Source organism: Neodiprion lecontei, chromosome 6 (assembly GCF_021901455.1).
Source record: "Neodiprion lecontei isolate iyNeoLeco1 chromosome 6, iyNeoLeco1.1, whole genome shotgun sequence".
NCBI classification, from domain to species: domain Eukaryota; kingdom Metazoa; phylum Arthropoda; class Insecta; order Hymenoptera; family Diprionidae; genus Neodiprion; species Neodiprion lecontei.
Window position 1 is genome coordinate 4,825,900 of NC_060265.1, and position 18,734 is coordinate 4,844,633.

General features: G+C 47.1%; 1 protein-coding gene across 7 annotated transcripts in view; it reads left to right on the forward strand.

Moving 5' to 3' along the window:
- The window catches only part of LOC107224631 (teneurin-m), a 342,331-nt gene that overhangs the window by 312,172 nt on the left and 11,425 nt on the right, over positions 1-18,734 (forward strand). For 5 of the 7 annotated variants that reach the window (XM_046742613.1, XM_046742615.1, XM_046742616.1 and 2 more), the window contains 4 exons: positions 11,422-11,604; positions 14,058-14,142; positions 15,152-15,315; positions 15,407-15,544. In XM_046742613.1, coding sequence (XP_046598569.1) covers positions 11,422-11,604; positions 14,058-14,142; positions 15,152-15,315; positions 15,407-15,544 — 570 coding nt within the window. Of the gene's footprint in view, positions 1-11,421; positions 11,605-14,057; positions 14,143-15,151; positions 15,316-15,406; positions 15,545-15,768; positions 18,083-18,734 lie in introns of those variants that run through there. The other 2 variants (XM_046742612.1, XM_015664767.2) reach the window with 1 other exon arrangement.

Below are 18,734 nucleotides of genomic sequence, written 5' to 3' on the forward strand. Positions count from 1 at the left end.
GGACTAGACCGGCCGGAAAGGTGCGTCCTTGAGAGGACGAACAGTTCGCCGTTCGGATCCTTGAATTACGGATAAGGAGGTAAGCAGGGAAGAAATAGCTCTCTGCATATTTCATTCTATACTCGGGCACGGACCTCGAGGAACGTCCGTTAGATGATAAGCATAATTCTTCCGTCGTCCAGGTTTCGCCGATTTTTTTCGATTTGTATTCTAAAAATCAGCCGCGTCTCGATAATGGGATTGAAAAATCCATCGAGTCGGATTGTTCGTCGTATCTGTATCCGTATCGTTGCATTTTATAAAAAATAATCATCCGATCTTCAAAATACTAATCGACGCATCGACGCTACTCGAATATCGATGCGGCGGAACTCTGGTCGTATTTTACTCGAGCAACGGTTTTCCGCTCAACGAGCTTTCACGTAATTAACTAGGAGCGTACCTGTGTTACTAGTTTTTAATTACCGGTAATTGGCCGTGTCCTTATCTCCTGGGACGCATCTTTCTCGCCTTCGAGATACCGCGGTCCTTTAAGCCTCGGAGCTTTCGCGCTTATACATATGTATATAATGTATGTGGAACGTGGATGCGTACAAACTAACGCCGACAAATATGCCTAGGCCGGGTAACGTAGCCACGTGTATACGACCGACACCGATGTAGTGTCTTCGTAACCGGCGTTAGGACACTCGTGTGCGTAATACGGGCGCGTAAACAGGAGTGTAACTAAAGTCCATGTAGATTTTAGACGTGGTGGATCGGTGATGCAAGCTCCGCCGGGGCGACCCTCGCCGACCCTCCGTATACACAGCAGCTCTCTTTATCCAACCGGAACGCGGTATCCCCTTTAATTTATTGCAGGGCAGTGGGTATAGGTACGGGGATGCCGACCCGATCGATAAAGCAAAGTCCAAATAGTTTTTGATTCCTGGTCTCGGCAGGAGCCCGTATCACGTGACTGGTCCCGATATACAGACAAATATTATACGTCACGTACCTTCTATACCGTAAAACATTTCCCCGCACACCGATTATAATTTCTTTCCTCGTACATTCACCCGGTGAACGTAAAACAACTTCACCGAAATCAAAATTCACGACAAGGATATTTTTCAATTTCTCAGGCTCAAGCGTTTCCGTCGAGTTAACCACCCTGCAGGCCATATTGCAAAGGGGTTTCGGCGGGACCCCGAACTGTAGGAGCGGCGAACGACTCGTTTGAATATGCATGCGGTTGATCCTCGCCGTAGAGGACGACGGAAGTGCGGAAAGGTGTCGGTGGGGGGAGATGGACGACGAAGACAGGGAGCAAAGCTAAAGCCTTGCAGGATTCCCGGCTGGCCAGAAGGATGGCCGGAAGTCTGGCCTCGAGGCTGTGCGGGAGATAAGCGAAAACAAACCACCGGGACTCGGTGCATTGCCGGAGGTCCTTGTCCGAGTCCTGGGGATGAGAGCCGGGCTCTGATTCAGGAATGCGATAGGATCTGGTTCTGCTTGGTAGGATGGAGACTGCCTCCAGTCCCGCACGCGGCGAATTGGCTGATGAGAAAAGGGGGGCGAAATTGCACCGCGGAAATGACGTCGATGCAGTATTTAAGCCTCGGTTTCTCTTCTGGGCGGCACTTCACCAGGCATCAAAGGCTCCGGCTGACAATGACGGAGTCCTTCACCGTGGCATTCAACCAACCTGCGAGTGAATATGTTTTCGCGTCCTCGGCAAAGGTGTATCATATACGTTGGTACGACGAGACGCACAAACGGGACTCTGAATAATTTGTCCCCAGACGTCGAGGAAGGCCGAAACTTACGTGTGTACCTAACGGGGAGGGGTCGATTCATCCACGTATGTGAAAAATTACTGACTCACCGAAAAGTGCGGACGTTAACGACACCGTGAGTCACTCTTCTCGCTCGTGAAAGTCAAGGTAGCCGTAGCCAGGCGCGGTGTCCCCAACTTTAATTTATGACTTTCCACTGTGTTATGTGTTCCTGTTGTTGACCATTTTCAATTTCAACGAATGTTGGAGACCTTTCAACGTGTTTCCATCTTCTCATGTTTAATCATCACCCGAGAGTCTCGATGCGAACGTAGAATGTTTACGGAAATCCGACCCTCCCGCGCTACCTACGCGGGGAAAACGAGCCAGTTTTAGGTTTAAGGTTGAAAGCGCGCGACGCTTATCGCCGAGACGCCAACCTTACTCGACTCCGACAATGGAGCCAAGAACTAGAAGCTTTCTCGGGTCGATGGTATCTTTGTGCCTGCATAGCGTACGAGGTCCTAGTTGACACCGACACACCCCGCGTATCCAAATGGTCCGCAAACGTGCGGGATCAGTGAGAGAGAAGTTATACGCTACGGAGTAGCTATTTCGTGATTGAAAAGAGCGAGCGATCCCTTCTCCCTTTCCGTTTTTTTCTTGGTCTCCTTCTCCAAACGTCTGCAAAAACTTAAACGGCGACAAAGAGGAGCGATGAACCAAAAGAAAACGGAGATGAAAGAATGAGAGAGAGAGATAGAGAGAGAGAGAGAGAAAACGCGAATAAAGAGAACGAAAAACTTTTGGGACGAGCAGCTCGATTTTCGGGGGTGATATACTTGTTGAATGGAACCTGGCGAACGGGTGGAGGGTGAACCTGCAGGACTGCAGGGCGTACCCGAGGAGGAGGAGAAGGAAAAAAGTTTTTCATCCGAGATTGGAAAACGTCTGGGATTACGAAAAAGGTTAAGTCGAATTCCGTATCGGCCAGATGGCAGGCGAAGGTACGATGTGCCTGGTCCTTGATGCCGCCGTCTCCTGACAGACGGTGCCGTGCATCCTTCGAGACGAGGGAAGTCGAAGGTGTTGTATGTCCCAATTTCGCTCCGTTCCCTGGTTCCTTTGGACAGGTATTATATCCGGAAATCGGAGCACGTAATAGACCTTGTGCTCTGCAAACTGCTCAGCCTTGGAGTTCACAATCAGAGAGCAGGAGACTTCGAGTTGTTTTTCATCAGAGATTCTCGGAAGGAATTCTCATTGCAGCTTCCAAAATAGTTGGGAAATTTAGCCTGATACGCAGCAGCTGTTTAACCCTCGTTTCATCCTATAATTGATCTTTGTTTGGATATACTGACTTTAGAAATTCTCCGTGAGAAACTAGAATCATCCGTAGTGGCAAAGATCCGAGCAAAATGATTCTTTGGCTTTGCCTTGCGATAATCGAACAACGAATTTGGTAAAGGAGTGGTATATATAAAAAAAAAAAAAGGAAAAAGAAAGGAAAACTGAGGGGAAGAGAAAGAAATGAGCAGTGCGCTGTAGGAACGAGTCGACCTATCATTAGGGCGCAGCTCGCCGGAGATTTTTTTGTATGCGTAACATTTTTTATACCCTTCCATACACGTTATATACACCATGCGTATATATACAGGCAAGGTTTTACGTCCGTCATATGGCCCTCAACTTATTATAATTCCCCGAGTTATACCCGGCTGGCTGCAGAAGGATTTTTTCCTCAACCTCTTTTTCTTCTTCACCATTTTGCTCTATATAATAAGGGGCGGGAGGGGGTTCCTGAAATAAAAGTTAATGGTACCGTCGTTACAAATCCAGAGCCCGAAGAGACAACTGGAAAAACATTCGAACCCGTCAGAGTCTTGAATGGTTGTTTCGCTGAGCCTTCGGCTGAAACCGCGCTGAGAGAGCGGCCAAGAAATTGAAACAGAATAATTTGTAACCCGAGAATGAGACATTTCGGAACCGATCTTACCCTCCCGGTGATAATACGGGGGGAAAAAGATGCGAGTTTGGAGTCTCGTTTCCAACTGTGTTCGATACGAGGTATAAATTAGGCATAAAAAAAAAATGAATAAAAAACGAAAAACAAAACCTCTGCGTACCTATAATATAAGCCATACTCGACACGGACAAACGGACAGACGTTCGGTGCAGTCATCGCCAAGAGCGTAGTGCAATTTACGACGCTATCATCCATGTGTATGCAGATGCGATGGGCCCCTTTGGGCTCGTCTCTTCGCTCACTCACTCACTCACTCGTCCGCCCTGCACGAGCGTAGAACTTGAACCCCCGCATCGAGACCCTCGCCAGCTAGTTTTATTGGCTTAACTCAGTATTTTACAACCGATAGTGGATTAAGGGATTACAGTGCCTCCTCTTCGCGGTGGCACCGATATTGAGACGTAAACTACCGAATGTACGATCATTTTTAAATATTACAAAGAACGAAAAAAAAATAAATAAATAAATGAAAATGTACACTCTCGAGTTCTCACACTCGAACTCTGAAGCTTCCAGCCAACGAAGTTAAGGGGCTTAAATAAGAGGCACGGGGAGCGTAGAGCTAAACGAGCAAGACTCTAAATAACACGATTCATCGCCACCGACACACCTGCCCGATAAGGAATACTTTTCACATTTATTTACAAAAATTGGTAGGTGAATATTTTTTAATTTTTCGAAAGTAATACGAGTCTATAGAATGTGGTAAAAATTGTCGAGGACTAAAGGATCCGAATTAGTAGTGGAGCGAAATTTGAGACTGATTGAAGGGGAGAATTAAAGGAGGCTGTAAGTGCCTGCAATCACAACTTAAAAAAAAAGGCACGTAAACTATTTTTTACTCGCTACATATTTGTTCGTCGCTTGAATTTGTCTGTTCAAAAATACAAATAGCGCCGACGGCCTGTTTTAATTCTCCTCTTCAATTGTGAGAATCGTCCTAAAAACAAGTAGCAATTTGCCTTTACAAAAATTAGCTAATAGGAACCGGTTCAATTAATTACAATTCCGTGTAACGTGTAACGAGCTTGTTACACGAATTTCTAAAAATATATTGGCGACCGAATTACCCGGGACATGAAAGAGTCAGAAATGATCTTGATTTCCCCTGGTGAAAATTCCCCTCTTTTATCGATCACCCCGAGCTATCTGACTCTGGCGTTGTTTCGAACGTGTGAAAGAGGGGTTCGAAACAACGATCATCGGAAACGAGTTTGAAAATAACTCCTCGATACCCGTAACCGAACACCGGTGCCGACGGACCACCGCCCCGTGAGTTTTGAACTTATTTAGCGATCTTCGGCTAAACAAGCCGACGGAGTCTCACACTTGGTCCGATCGTGGGAGTCTTTCTCGTTCGAAGAGGGCCCGGGGGCCTTGGGGCCCAGTCAGGTACGAGCGGGGGAGGAACGGCGGGGAAACCCTTTGGTACCAATCCGGCAGAGGCTAAGGGCCGCTGGAGTCGAATCTCCGCGGGTCGGATGCACCGGCGCATCTTCTCACATACACACTTACGCTGCACTTTGTACTCTCCGCACACGCAGGATGCACAAGTACTCTCGACGGTGGCTCCGAGACTCCGGCGACCGGCTGTTGTCTCCCCCTCCCTCCATCGGGGGAACTTCGCTTCCCGCCCCCACCCCCGCCTCCGCCCCCCTGCCCCACGAGCCCTGAGCCCTCAGTCAGTCGCTTCGGAGTCATCGCGCCTAGCCGGCAATCCTCAGTCTCTCACCGACCGCGCAAGCGTTAGGCATCTTACAGCGTCCCGCGTAAGCCGATCGGGCAGAACCGACCGAATTTCAACCCTCGACTATTCGCGGGGGTGAAATTGCCAGTCGTTGCTCCGGCGCCGAGCCGAGAAGATATCGGATATCTTTTCTACAAGTACCGAGGTTTTGGATAATCTTTTTTTTTTAAATTCGTTTTTTTTTTATCATCAAAGGACCTTTCTTCGATTTTCTGTGATTTTTGTTGGTTTTTTCGTTTTTTATAGAAAAATTCGCGATATATTTTGTGATCGATGGAATTTACAGACGAGTGAAGTTTTATTTCTGGTGTCAAGGTTTCGTGTGCAAACTGGAGCGATTTGGGAGATCCTATATGTTGTGTATTGAAATCATCCGATCAGTGAAAGGTTTGTGAATTTCGTTTATCGAAATATTCTTTTGAATCCGTCATCCGTCTCTAAAATCATACCTGAGGAATAAATCGTGAAACGTGGCTGATATAAGGTGTGTATGTTTGTGTGTGTATTTTGTGAGAGTTTTTTGCCCTGTGTGGAAAACTGTTCGGCTCGATAATTGTTAAATGAAGTGAGAATTTCTATAGGGTCGTTTAGATTTGAAACAATATTATAAGTTGTGGGGTAAAAAGGAAGGAAAAAGAGATTGTCGGGGTAAAAAAAACATGCTGCGACAAAGATCGTGAAATCGGAGTTGGATCTTGCCGGAAGTATATCGTCGGACATAAAAGAAGAAAGCTTTTGAAAAACTCCCCGCAGGGAGAAGAAGAAGAAGAAGAAAAAGAAGAAGAAATAATCTTCCCGATCAAAGTTTGGCGTATATAAGAGAGAGGGTGGCCCAGACTGGAGGAAGAGAAGCGAGGATGGTTCGGTGATAAATTTAACGATTTGAGGAGGACGGAAAGCGACGGTGAAGGCGAAGGCGACGTCGTTCGAGGCCCGCGAACTCAACATCTCTCTAGATGTGCGATCCCACGGCGCTCCTGGATCTCGTCCCTCGGAAAGGATTACTCGGGAGACCCGGCATGGATTACAACGAGTACGCGTACTGTTACGGCCCCGGTGGTGTTCCTGGTGGTCGAGGTTAGTCTCTTCCAGATTTTCGGTTACAGCCAGCCTTGTCGTCCGTGTCATTCGGCTTCGCTATTTTCCCCATCGTCCGTAATTCTGAGCTCCCGGACTTAAGGCTGCCCCCGATGAACACGCGACCGATAAATGCCCGGGGGTGAAAAACCTGACGCGCAGCTTTTTTTTATTTTTATCCATTCGACCCTCGTGTAACTAATTCCTCTCGCTCTCGTTGTCAGAAGTTTTATTCTAATCAGTATATGCGCCAACAGTTTTTTTAACCTTCCAATTACGTATGTCTTATGTCACATTATTGTCCGCGGGATCTTTGCTCGAGGAGGAAATGCGCGTTAGGTAGGGTTCACGGATGAACGACAATTTATCGGAGCGTCGAAAAGAGTCGATGAACTTGTTAAAGTCTTGTAATGGTGAAGCTTAGCGGCAATTATTCGATCTGGAAATAATTGGGAGTAGGTATTTTCGAGTAAGATCAACAAATTTCGCATTTCTTTTCTATATCATAAAACAAAATTTTCTGTATCGAGGATAGCTGAATTCCAGTCAGCTGTTTATCGATCAACTCAAGCCTCGAATCATAATTTTATTGTTAGCTATACTTTAATTGAAAAAGAGCACTGTTCGAATGAGAAAGACTGACATTTGAAATACCGTTCCTAAATTCTCGATCCGAACGATGTCGTGTATCAGGTATAAATAGAGTGGGAGAGGATCGTGGGTGGCAGATTGCCTTCCGCAGAGACAAGGTATATAACGCGGTACGGTCAACGGGCAAGCCAGAGCGGAATCTCGTCTACTTTTAATATTACCCTATACCTATACGAATAGGTCGAACAGCACGCGATGTTTTATTATGCAAATTTGACACTGTGCGCGTGTGCGTGTATCTGACGTCACGAGTACGAGGCAGTATAATCCGTCGTATTCGGTGACCAAGGGTGCATGACGCTTGGCGTGGCTTGCAACCACCGTTTGTGCAGACAGGGTGCAGCACGTTTGAGGTTTCGCGACATGGTTCAGAAGGCGCGATCGCAACGCGGCGTTTCGTGCTTCGAGGCTTGATAAAGGACCGACATTTGGAAATGTCGAGGTGATAAATACCCCGCGATAATGCCAACGTAGTCCGTGCACCGTGCTAAGACTCCCCTTCTTCTACCGAACCAAAATCCTCCATGAACGCGCAAGTGCGACGACTGGAAGTTTCAAAACTGCATCCAATCGTAACCAAGGTCGAAACTTGACATTGACCGTGAGCGTTGCAGCGCCTTACTCCTGGACCACTGAGTAAATTTCATTCCCGTCCGATAATCGTTCCGTAATTCCACAAACATCGTTTGCTCGACGAGTTGTTATAACGAGGATGAAAACGAGGCGCGGATGGATGGGACTTTCCGAAAGCCCCGGGCTCCTTGAGTTACGCAGCGACACATATATTCGGGTGAAATTAACGTCTCGTAATAACAGAGAGGAACTCTGCCGAGGTGGCGGGGGTTTCGAGCTTCGGGTAAGGGAGGCTCGCCGCGGGCGCACCAACTCTTACTTGACTTGAACCTTGCTCTAATTCTCATTAACGGCACGTGCTCCGAGCGTTCCGGGGCCGCTCATATTGATTGTACACTGGTCCGCAATGGCGCGGGTCTGGCGTGAGGGGTCCGATTATGCCGATGCCGTTGCGACTCCGGTCTAATTGCAGGTGCACTTCCGTCGTCCCGAGTTGTTCCGTATCCTGGGACGAACCTCCGGATCTAACCCTTGTTCGCGTCAAAACGGACTCGACTTTGTCCGGCCTTTACCAACGTCCGTAAACTGCCAAACGCGTAGCCTGATCCCTCGCTCCGACAACGTTCGACGCTGAAGAGAGATTGATTCCGCGAAAATTTTAGACCCGGAAGTGTAACAGTTATTGACAAGTTTGGACTCGAATATTGACCCTTTTGTTTCGCAAGATTAAATTTCTCAATGACCAAAACCAATTGCTGGAGGGTTAGACGCTGCGAATTTATTTTCGGTAATGTCAGAACTAAGGATCGAACAGATGCATTAACCAAAAGAGGTCAATAATTGGGACAGGGTGAACAACTGGTACAATTATCTTACATCCATCGAGTTTGACCACCATTGTACCAGTAATTGTAGACGTAATTCGTAACACTTGTGACTAAATTCATTATAAGTAAGTGTAATCGGATATTATGACCACTATAGCGGTTTATGCCAAAGTGCTTTGATCAACGAAGTCTGCCGGGTATTAAAACTTTCGTTCAACACTAATTAAAATCAACGAGGCTCAGTCGTGAGTTACGTAATTGAAAAGACCAAAAGTTAAATTAAGAAATAGAGATTCCTGTAAAGGTAACCACAAACGGTTCATCTATCCTACATCAACTCGATCCAAAAACAAAAATTTCACGGCACTTTGTGACCGCGCGTTAATCGGGCCAGTCACGTGGGTGTCGCGGCATATGACGGGCCTTATTTATAGTTAACTATCGTGGAACTCCAGAGGCTGATTACGAAACCGGTCCGCACCTCGGCGCGTGGGCATCGTCTTCGCGTCCGGCGCAAGACGACTCTACCTTTCACTCTTTCCAGGTGACAACTTTTGCCTGAGGCAAAAGTTCGCTGCAGTTCTTAACTCGTTACACTGCACGTTCAGATCGCAGGCGGTCTCGCGTTGCGTTAAACGTTCGCCCCGAGGGTCTCGAAAGACTTCCGGATCACGAAAACATCTGTTGCACAAGAATTCAATACGCAATTAAAAAAAAAAAAAAAAAAAAGAAGGTCTATGACCCACTGACTACCGAGAGGCTTCTACTTCGATCGCAAATGCCGCAATACCTTATTCGGTTATTAGCGATCAACTGGGAAGAGCAGCTGCATCGGGAGTCAGTCGAGTCTGAGTAATGCTCAGGTGGGTTTCAGACGGTTGGTGGTGACGCGACGATCACCTTGTTCGAAACCCTTTCCGCACCCCGAAGAAACTCGCGAATAACGCTCAATTCCGCGCTTGGAAATCGCTCGTGCACTAGGCGCCTCGAGTTGGTTACATACATAGATCCGGGTGAACATATAGGGGTATGTACCCATCCATCTCCGCCCCGACCACACCTACGTAGGTAAGATCACTAAGCTTAGCAGTAAAGAAATTACCTCCAACCCCGGCCACTCCGCTTCCAATTAAAACCGTTTCGCCCTCTACGCCCAGCTCCGAGTTCCCTCATTTTTCAAGATTTCCCTCCCAAGCTCTTGAGCATGTTCCCTCCGCCACTCGTCGACAAAAATTTTTCACCAACGAGATTTTCAACGCGGTTCTGCAACGAGAGGCAAAGAACAATCGGAAAGCCTTCCCTTCCGATCGCGAAGAGGGACGAACCTCGGGCTGGTTGTTTGATCGTTCGCGTCACGACGAGGTGAACGAGTGTCTCTTGGGCGAAGGAGAGACCTCTTGATTCCAGGTGGAGTGGCCCTAGACGAGCCGAGGTTTACCTGGATCTTGGTTCTGTCGAAAAAAGAGGCAGACAGTACCTACTATTCGCCTCGCAAAGCCAAGCCGAGCCTTTGCTAATAAATTCCATTAGCCACGGCCTCTTGGCCCGCAAGATCGTTGGGTGATATTGTGTTACGCGTTCGCCGTTCCGTTTCTATGGGGCTCGAAGGCGCCCCCATTGAAAACCGCGTCCGCGTAAGGAATTTCTCCGCAGCACCGTAGACCTCTGCACGGGCTACACTGCATTATGCCTCGTACTTCCCTCGGCCGCCGTTCCAAATCTCATTCAGGACTTCGCCGGCCCGCGTGGCTCAACGACCTGTGCATAATTCGATTCACGGATTCGTCTCCGGTGCTCCGTACCCATCGTCTTTTGTCGGGAAGGGAGAGCGGATTTTCTTCGAACAGCCAGGATCGACTGTCCTTCGAGCGCACGCTCTGTCCTGCTCGAAACCCGTAGGTACGTTTTGTACCCCATACCTGATGCCTAGGGGATAAAAAAGATGGTATTACGTTGCACGTTGCATAGAATGAAATACAATACCGTTCTGGCCCTACTATTAACAACAATAACCAGACGTCGGATCCTTTATTCCTTTCTACCGTCGAGCACTTTGGATTATATGTAGCTGCAGCATGCGAGCCAAAACTACCCCCAAAAATTTTCTTGGGGTGATTTTAAAGGTCTGGATGTATATGTTACATACATATACTCTGAAGCCTCGGACGAGTTTTGATTACGCTTCTTGAACAAGCTTGATGCGCAGGATGCTCTTTTCGGATAGGGGAAGATGAGAGTTGGAAGTATACGTATATATAGGACGGTGGGGGTACATCGTAATCTGGGAAGTTATCAAGAAGTTTGATCGTAAGAAAAAGAAGAAGAAGAAAAAAAAACGGTTAAGTGCACTTTTGGCCTGCCGAAAAAAGGCCGCGCGCGTGCAAACAAACTGGAAGACGAATGGCGGGCGAATATCGCGGAGAGTTTCGGCGTGGGGATTGCCGCGAGGAGAGGAACGAAGGAGGGGGATAAAACGACGACGATAAAGAAATATAATGCCAGGAGATGAGCACGCGATTAAGCGAGATTGAGAAAGTCTTTGTCAACACACTGCCGCAGAACCAAACTTCTACTTCTCTCACAGTATTTTCTTTCCCTCTCTTTCTCTCTCTCCTCCTCCCTTTTCCCACATAATATATCCATTTTATTGCATTTTTATTTCCCTCATCTTCCTCGGACTCTTTGCAATTTGAAGAAACTTTTTCAGCGACGATAATTATTACTCCCAAAGTACTGGCGCTCATATCGAAATTTTTATTTCAGGGTGTCTATTGGACAACGTCGCACCGAGGGGCCCGCCCGATGTGCCCCCCCGTAATCCTACAATGAGCCGACTGAACGGAAGATTGCCCGGGAGCCACGCAACAAGCGATCACGAACGCGATCCGGACCTGGAGCCATCCTGCCTGGTCAGGACACCGTCTGGAAATTTTTACAACATACCAAGTGAGTCGGCTGTGTCACGCTTTGAGAGATACTTTCGGCGATTCTTCTTTCTCTTCTTCGTCGAGATATTTACCGAGGGTGGAGAGAAAACGTTCGCACGCTTATCTTATCAGTTCACGTTCGCGATCCTGATGATTGCAAGGGGGGAAAAGAAAGTTGAAACATTCGTTCTTCTGGTATTTATCAAGCCTCTTTCCCTGCAGGATTATTTTACCAAGGGGTGGTTCCCGAGGGGATCTGGATAAACAGTTTTTCCCCGGTATTAGTCACGTGTCACACGCCACGTGCCTTGGGTAGGTGTTCCCTGGCACCGTTGAAACGGGAAGCTCGAACGTTTTCCACCTTCTTAAAAATTTACAGTCAAGCTCCGCCGACCGGGATACACGGCGCAGGTTCGCACCTTCGACGCATCTACATCCGGGCGGGAATAAAACCGCGGATACTTTTAGGGCGAAGTATCAATTACTTGCCTTCCAGCAGCAGCCCGCCCGGGTTTCGAGTCGTTGCAGGATTCGCCTCGGCGGCGAAGGAGATGGTATTAGGACGGGATCCCGGGTACGGAGTTAAGGACTTTACGAGAGACCGTTAAAAGTGGGCGCCGCGACGGCATTGACCACCGCTCCTTGAAACCCTCGAAATTTAACAGACCCTCCGCAGATACGGGGTTCAGTTTTCACTCGGCACTCAAGCTCCCCCCGACGACGACGACTCGTTTCTGAAAAGAAAAACTCTGAAAGCGTGGGACTGACTCGCGCTCCGCTGCAACCCTGACCGAGGTTCGATGATTTATGACAATCGTTCGTTACGGTGGTACGGACATCGGCACTCGCCGATGGTATACGGCTCGTAAAGTATCGCGAGGTCCTGAGGGCTTGTTACGCTAATACGATCGGTGATTGATCGACGGTTGATCGACGCCAGTCGCGGGTCACTCGGTATCGGGGCTTTTTTCGCGGTTCTGAATTTTTCATACTCGAGATTGCCTTCCTACTCGCCGATTTCCCTTACCGGATGAATCGAAGGCTCGGAAGTCACTGCACCCCGGTGTGTAAGCGGAGAGCCGAAATGGTGTCTAATCAACCGTGAAACGTCTAACGGAGTTATGCGTTATTAGGATAATGGCTCCTCAACGTTGCACTCCCACGAGCCGTTATAACCGTGCACGGCTGCACCGCTGGCATAAATCGTATTTCGAAGCGCGGTATCTCTCCTCCTCGAGTGCCGACGCACTTTAACGGATCCGAAAACCTGGAGAGGTAATATGAATACGCGTTTACACTAAACGCTATAATCACCGTAGAACCAGATACGAGAACCCCGTTTGCAATTAAGGGCTTCGAGTGGCTCGACGAACTTCCCACGCCCTCGATATTTCGAGTGGAAGTTTAAGCAGGTAACAGGTTACAGACGGCAGGTAACGGCCCGAGGTGAAAGGGTGAGTGAAAGCTCCTCCTAAGACAAAGCCTCGAATATTGACCGTTCCTTCGACGTCCCTTGCCGCGGTATCTTAATGCACCCTCTCTCGGGGGTAATAATTACACGGAGAGGCAAATAACCGCTCTCGACACTCTGACCCAGAGACGAAGCGGGACCTGCAGGTCCTGTAATCTTGCCGAGGGGTGCTCCTGCCTCCGCCTAGGAAACATGGGTTCCGCAACACGGTGCGTGAAACGCGACTAGGGAAGGATGCAGGTTTCTTGAAATTCAACCCGCGCGTGGTGAATCATGTACTTATCGATTCAACACGGGGCGTCTCTGCGGCGTATCAGGTTTAGGCGGTGGCTATGCGCCCGAATATGCCCTTGGTGATGGCAGTTCCTCGCAAGAAACATCGGCCACGACGTTAGCAGCTAACTCCAAGCCTCCCCCTCCTGCAATAGCTAGCGTGTCTCTCTCTCGCATGCCAGGGATATTAGTTCGACACGCAAGAAAGCGCCCAACCCGAAACTCACCCACCCCACCGAACCCTGTAATTAATTCCTTTCCATTTTTAGGATCGATGAATTTCCTTCAGGTAATAAGAAACCATCCTGCTGACCAACCCCGTTTACAATCATGTCCAACGAAACTGCGGCGATGTCGCTAGAGTGCCTTAAACACCTGTAAATGTTCATCTTCCAAATATGTATAGGAGTGCAATCGTAGACCGTAACATTTTGTTTCTTTTCAACGGATCGTAATAGTATCGTGATATTTCTCGCAATTGATATAACGTAATATAATAATCTGGTATTTCCGGGTATCGTCTTGATAATATTCTGCACTTGCCGTTTTATATTTCCGAGCGAAGAAGAAACCGAACACTACTCCGAGTAGTCAGTTTTCAGGAATGCAGGGTATAGATATTTTACCCATCACGGTTTTCTCTTTCTAAGAACGCGTAACATGCTTTTGCTGATAGTAGAAAACAGATGACTAATGGTAACCTTTTGTCTCCTCTTGTTCGTTTGCAGAGATACCGAAGAATGAGTACAATAACAAGAATCAATCGACAGGAAACAGCCCTATAAAAGTCGAACTCCAAAACAATATGGACAGGTAAGCATTACACTCCGACAAGTTAGTCGCTGGATTTTAAATTATAAAAATTTTTTAACGTGCTACGAATATTTTACTATTCTAATTTTGTGACAAATCGTCTCGAGTTACCAACCAACTTTCACGACGCTCGTACGAGGCATAAATGATGTATCTGTTTGGCAACAAGAAACACGTTGAAAAACTCAACCAAGCTTGACCCATTGTTGGGCTGGTCCTACGAAACAACAAATAATAGGTTGCCAAGTCCTTGCTGGACTTGACAACGTCATGAATCATCGGGCTTTTGGAGTTGTGGCTGTTATACGGGCTGAATGAGTCAACGTCGGTGAATGGCAATTGTCACTTTTGAATTCGAATAACGTACCGTTCCTCGCTATAAGTGTCGTTCGGTGCTTGGATTCCTCCGGCGGCGGTATACTCACCTTTCACAAGTGTCTCCTTCCCGCTTTTCCTCGGAGAGACACTTCAGAACGCGGTCAGTCCGCAAGTTCGAAAGAGTTCGGGAACATCCTCGGGTCCGTGTATCGAGGACTTTGTAACAAAGTATACAATACAGAACGTATGGGTATACATATATCCCAGTCCCAGTTTCTCTTTCGAGTTTTACACAAGCCCGAAAAGTCAGGGAAGTGTTGCCGGCGCGAAAACTGTTTGTACTACTTGAAGGCCGGCAGTGAAGTGGTCTGGCTTTGATCATCTTTATTGCGTCGCGTCGTGGCTCTGAAAACTAAGACAAACGGACCTGCCTTCTTTCGCTCGGAATCTGACTATATCTCGTTTAAATATTTTTCTTGGACTTTCGTAAGTTTTCCTTCAGGTTTCCACTTCCCCGAAGAATAATTTACGATAAAGCCTCGAGAGTCGCGCTAACTCCATTCAGGAAAAACAAGCTGGCCCAATTTTTCCCTTGTTTATCTTACTCGCACCACCACTCAACGTCCCTCGCTCGCGTTACCATCGCCACGCTAATTGCCTCCAAACAATTTCACGTTATTCACAATTCCAGAGTGACGCTACCCTACGGCCACGGTCCGTCGATGATTCCAATGAGGCGGCAGAGCTTCAGATGCCAGCTCCGCAAGGGTATCGACTGGTGCAGTTGGAAACTGATTGCCATCGTGGTGATCATGCTCTCCCTCTGTTTGACGGCAGCCCTCACCTACGTTGCAGGTAACGAGATGTTTTACAGCTGACGACACGTCAGGCAGAGCGACCCGAGTGCAGTGCGGGATACTAATTTGTCGAATGCATTTGCTTGCAGCGTCGAACATGGTGAACTGGAACCAAGGCACGAAAGCGTGCACCGTTCTCGTTGGCGAAAATACAGAATCGAAGCCGGCGAGCACAGAGCCGAACAAGACGTCGTCGAGCAGGCCGAGACAGCAATCGTCATCAGGAGGTAATAATTTAGACCCTGTTTACACCCGCAAGCGTAGAGACACACCTAACCAGCATGCCCCAGTGTTGCACCAAACTTCCCAAGCCTCAGACACGTCTGCAGAAATGCCAAAACCTTACCCAAGCACTGGTACCGGTCAGGTTGGCGTGGAATCAGCACAGCCCGAATCACCGACAACGATCTCTTTGCATGAAGATATAAGTAGGAGTGTGCATGCTGAGCTAAGTGGGCATGAAAACGTGCAGGTTAGTGGGCCGGTTTTGTCGGCGCCAAAAACGGAACCTCCAAAGTCAGGATCGTCGACCATCGGGCCAGTGCTTTATGTGAATGTCTCTAGCTCTACTAACTCTTTTCTCGATTCTGCGAACCTCACGAACACTGTCAATCCTCTTTCTCAAACTTCTTCGGAGGACCCCGATCCGAGCACAATTGCTTCGGTAGAAATCGCGCCTGAATCCGACGGATCTCAAACTGCTCATGACGACGCTGTGAGTAGGTATGCAAGCGTTGAAACGTTTGTTGATGAAAAAATTGAGGTCAGCACAGAGATTTATACAGATTGGTCAATACCCGATAACTCTGACGAAATGGAAATTCCTGGGATACCCGAAATGATACCGAAACTCGATGGGAATCCGACAACAAATGGTTCATTCTCGGACGTGGAAGTTGATAAAGGCAACGCTAGCAGCAGCGGTGATGTGGAGACGATCTATACGCCCGGTATTGATTATCCGGCATCTATTAACCTTAACGGGAACGACGAGTCGAGGTTGGATTTTGATAAGCCGCCAGAACAAAACAGTAGCGAAAATGTAGAAGATGAAGTAGATAAATCTAGTTTGGACAGTAAGCATATAGATTCAAGTAATGGTAGTTTATTCTCCGATAATGATAACGTCGGGTTTGTCAATATGTCGTTATTCCACACTGACGCTAAAGCAAACGATGAAGTTTTACCACTGGCATTACCTTTAGTAGTAACTCGGATAGATAGCGATGCTCATAGCTCAGAAGAAGAAGAAGAAGAAGAAGAAGAAGAAGAAGAAGAAGAAGAAGAAGGCGCACAGCAAGGGCCTTCCGCTGAAATTGAAGCGATAGAACCGCCGAGTAAAAAAGTTAATCGAAAAACTGATGAACGGATAAATGCGACAATTAGTCAAAATGACGAGGCGATTTTCAAAGGGTCAAACGAAACGTCAGCCGGTTTGGAAAAAGCGAAGTCTTCCGGGGTTATAAAAGAAACGAGAGAATTGTCCCGCGAAGATTCCTCGTCGGAGTTTGTTACCAGTGGAATTTCACCCGGCATTACAACCGTGCCGGAGAAATCAGAGGAGCTACAGCGGGATTATCCAGTATTTAGTTATGGCCAGGACGAAGTAAAGATAATAAAACTAGACCAGGAGAAGGTCGGGGTGACTGTGAAATCCAAGATAGCCCGCGTACCAGACCAGGAAATAAAATCCGCCTCAAACTTGGCAACTAACGAAGTAAGAATTCAGGAGGAGGAGAAGAATAATCCCGAGGTTCCAGAAATTAAACGCAAGGAGAGTCTGCAGGTTGTGAATGCTGGAAGTGAGCAGTTTGGAGATAATACGGGTAATTTGAATGGCGATGAGGACGATAGTGAGAACAGCGTTCAACACGAGCCGACGAAGCTTAGTCAGAGGTCGGACACAGTTAACAATAACTGCGATAGCTCGTTGCATGAAAAGCATGAAACTACGAAATCATCTAACGCAAACTCTGTCGCATCTAACTCAAACAGCATTCCTGAACATCCATTAACGCATCAAGTACACGTCGTAGAGGTGCCCAGAAGCGCTGAATCGCAGCGACAATCGCGACGAGTACTTGTAAACGTGACAATTTCGACGGACGATTTTGAGGGAACCGCTGATTCGAATAAAGCTTCGCGCCCGTTGTACATGTTGTCCGTATCCGTACCAACCGATGGCCAAACTAACAATTTTCCCGGAATTAACATCAGCCCAATGCAATTGTCGGGGCAACAGGCAATGTCGAGCGTTGTGGAAAACTCGCGTGCCGATGAAACTACCACCCTAATTCCACCTCCGCCCCAACCCCCGACATCACCACCTCCGAGTTGGGGTGGGGAATGCGAATGCTCGTGTCCTTGCATGGAATCTGATGAGAAGGACAAATTTTCAGACGGAATTACCTCTTTCGAAAATGCTTTATTTAACGACTCTGAGAATGACAACTTCGGTTCTTTCTACGAGGACACTGACTCATTTACCAGCTCCGAAGATTACTCCCAGAATATTAATAATTCATTTCATATAAATGGTTCGAAAGGTCTGTCAGACGTTGAGGAGTCGACGACAGAGTCTTCATTAAGTAGTATTTCGGATTTGAACCTCACTCAGTCAACGACAGAATCTTGGTTAAGTAGTACTTCGGATTTGAACTTCAGCGAGTCGACTACATACTCCTCGGAGGAGATGACTACTCAAGGTTTTTGGTGCACTGGGACAACTCCACTTCCCCCAGAGCCCACTATACTGATTCTCGAAGGTGAGGTCTTGTTTTCTAACTTCTCTACTTTTTTTACTTTCTTTTCTTCCTACTCTACCTTTACACTATCGCTTTAGCTAACAGTGCTTCTTTGCTTGTCCTATCACACCGTTACACAGGCAGCATTATTTATCTTCCGGTTCTTTGCGTTGCACTTGTAAGTAGTGACTCAATGTTGGTTAACGTAATGAGTGTATTGATAGTAGAATTGTATATTAGTGGTTGTTTGTAAATAGAAAACCAGTAGTTCGTGGTAAGGGTTCGTAAAAAATAATTTCATCCTCTTTTTGTAAGATCACAAAATATGTTGTATTTCATATTGCGTATAATATAATGTAATCTGTGGTAGTAAATTAAATTTAAACAATCACATGGAATTTCGAAGCATTCGCAATTCTCGTCACATTTTAACAACAAAACATCCATCCGCAGAATATAGCGATTTAATATAAATGTAACCACAAATAAACTAATTAAGATAATACAAAGTTGATTGATAATATAGTACTGTCAATTCGCACATCATTGCAGCTAAGCTGGGAATGCCAGAGCATTTTCTTTTATCACTTAATTTTTTTCTCTACCGCCAAAATTCCCTGGGTAAATATGATATCAGTAACGAGCATAAATTTGAAAATATACGAGGAAATTG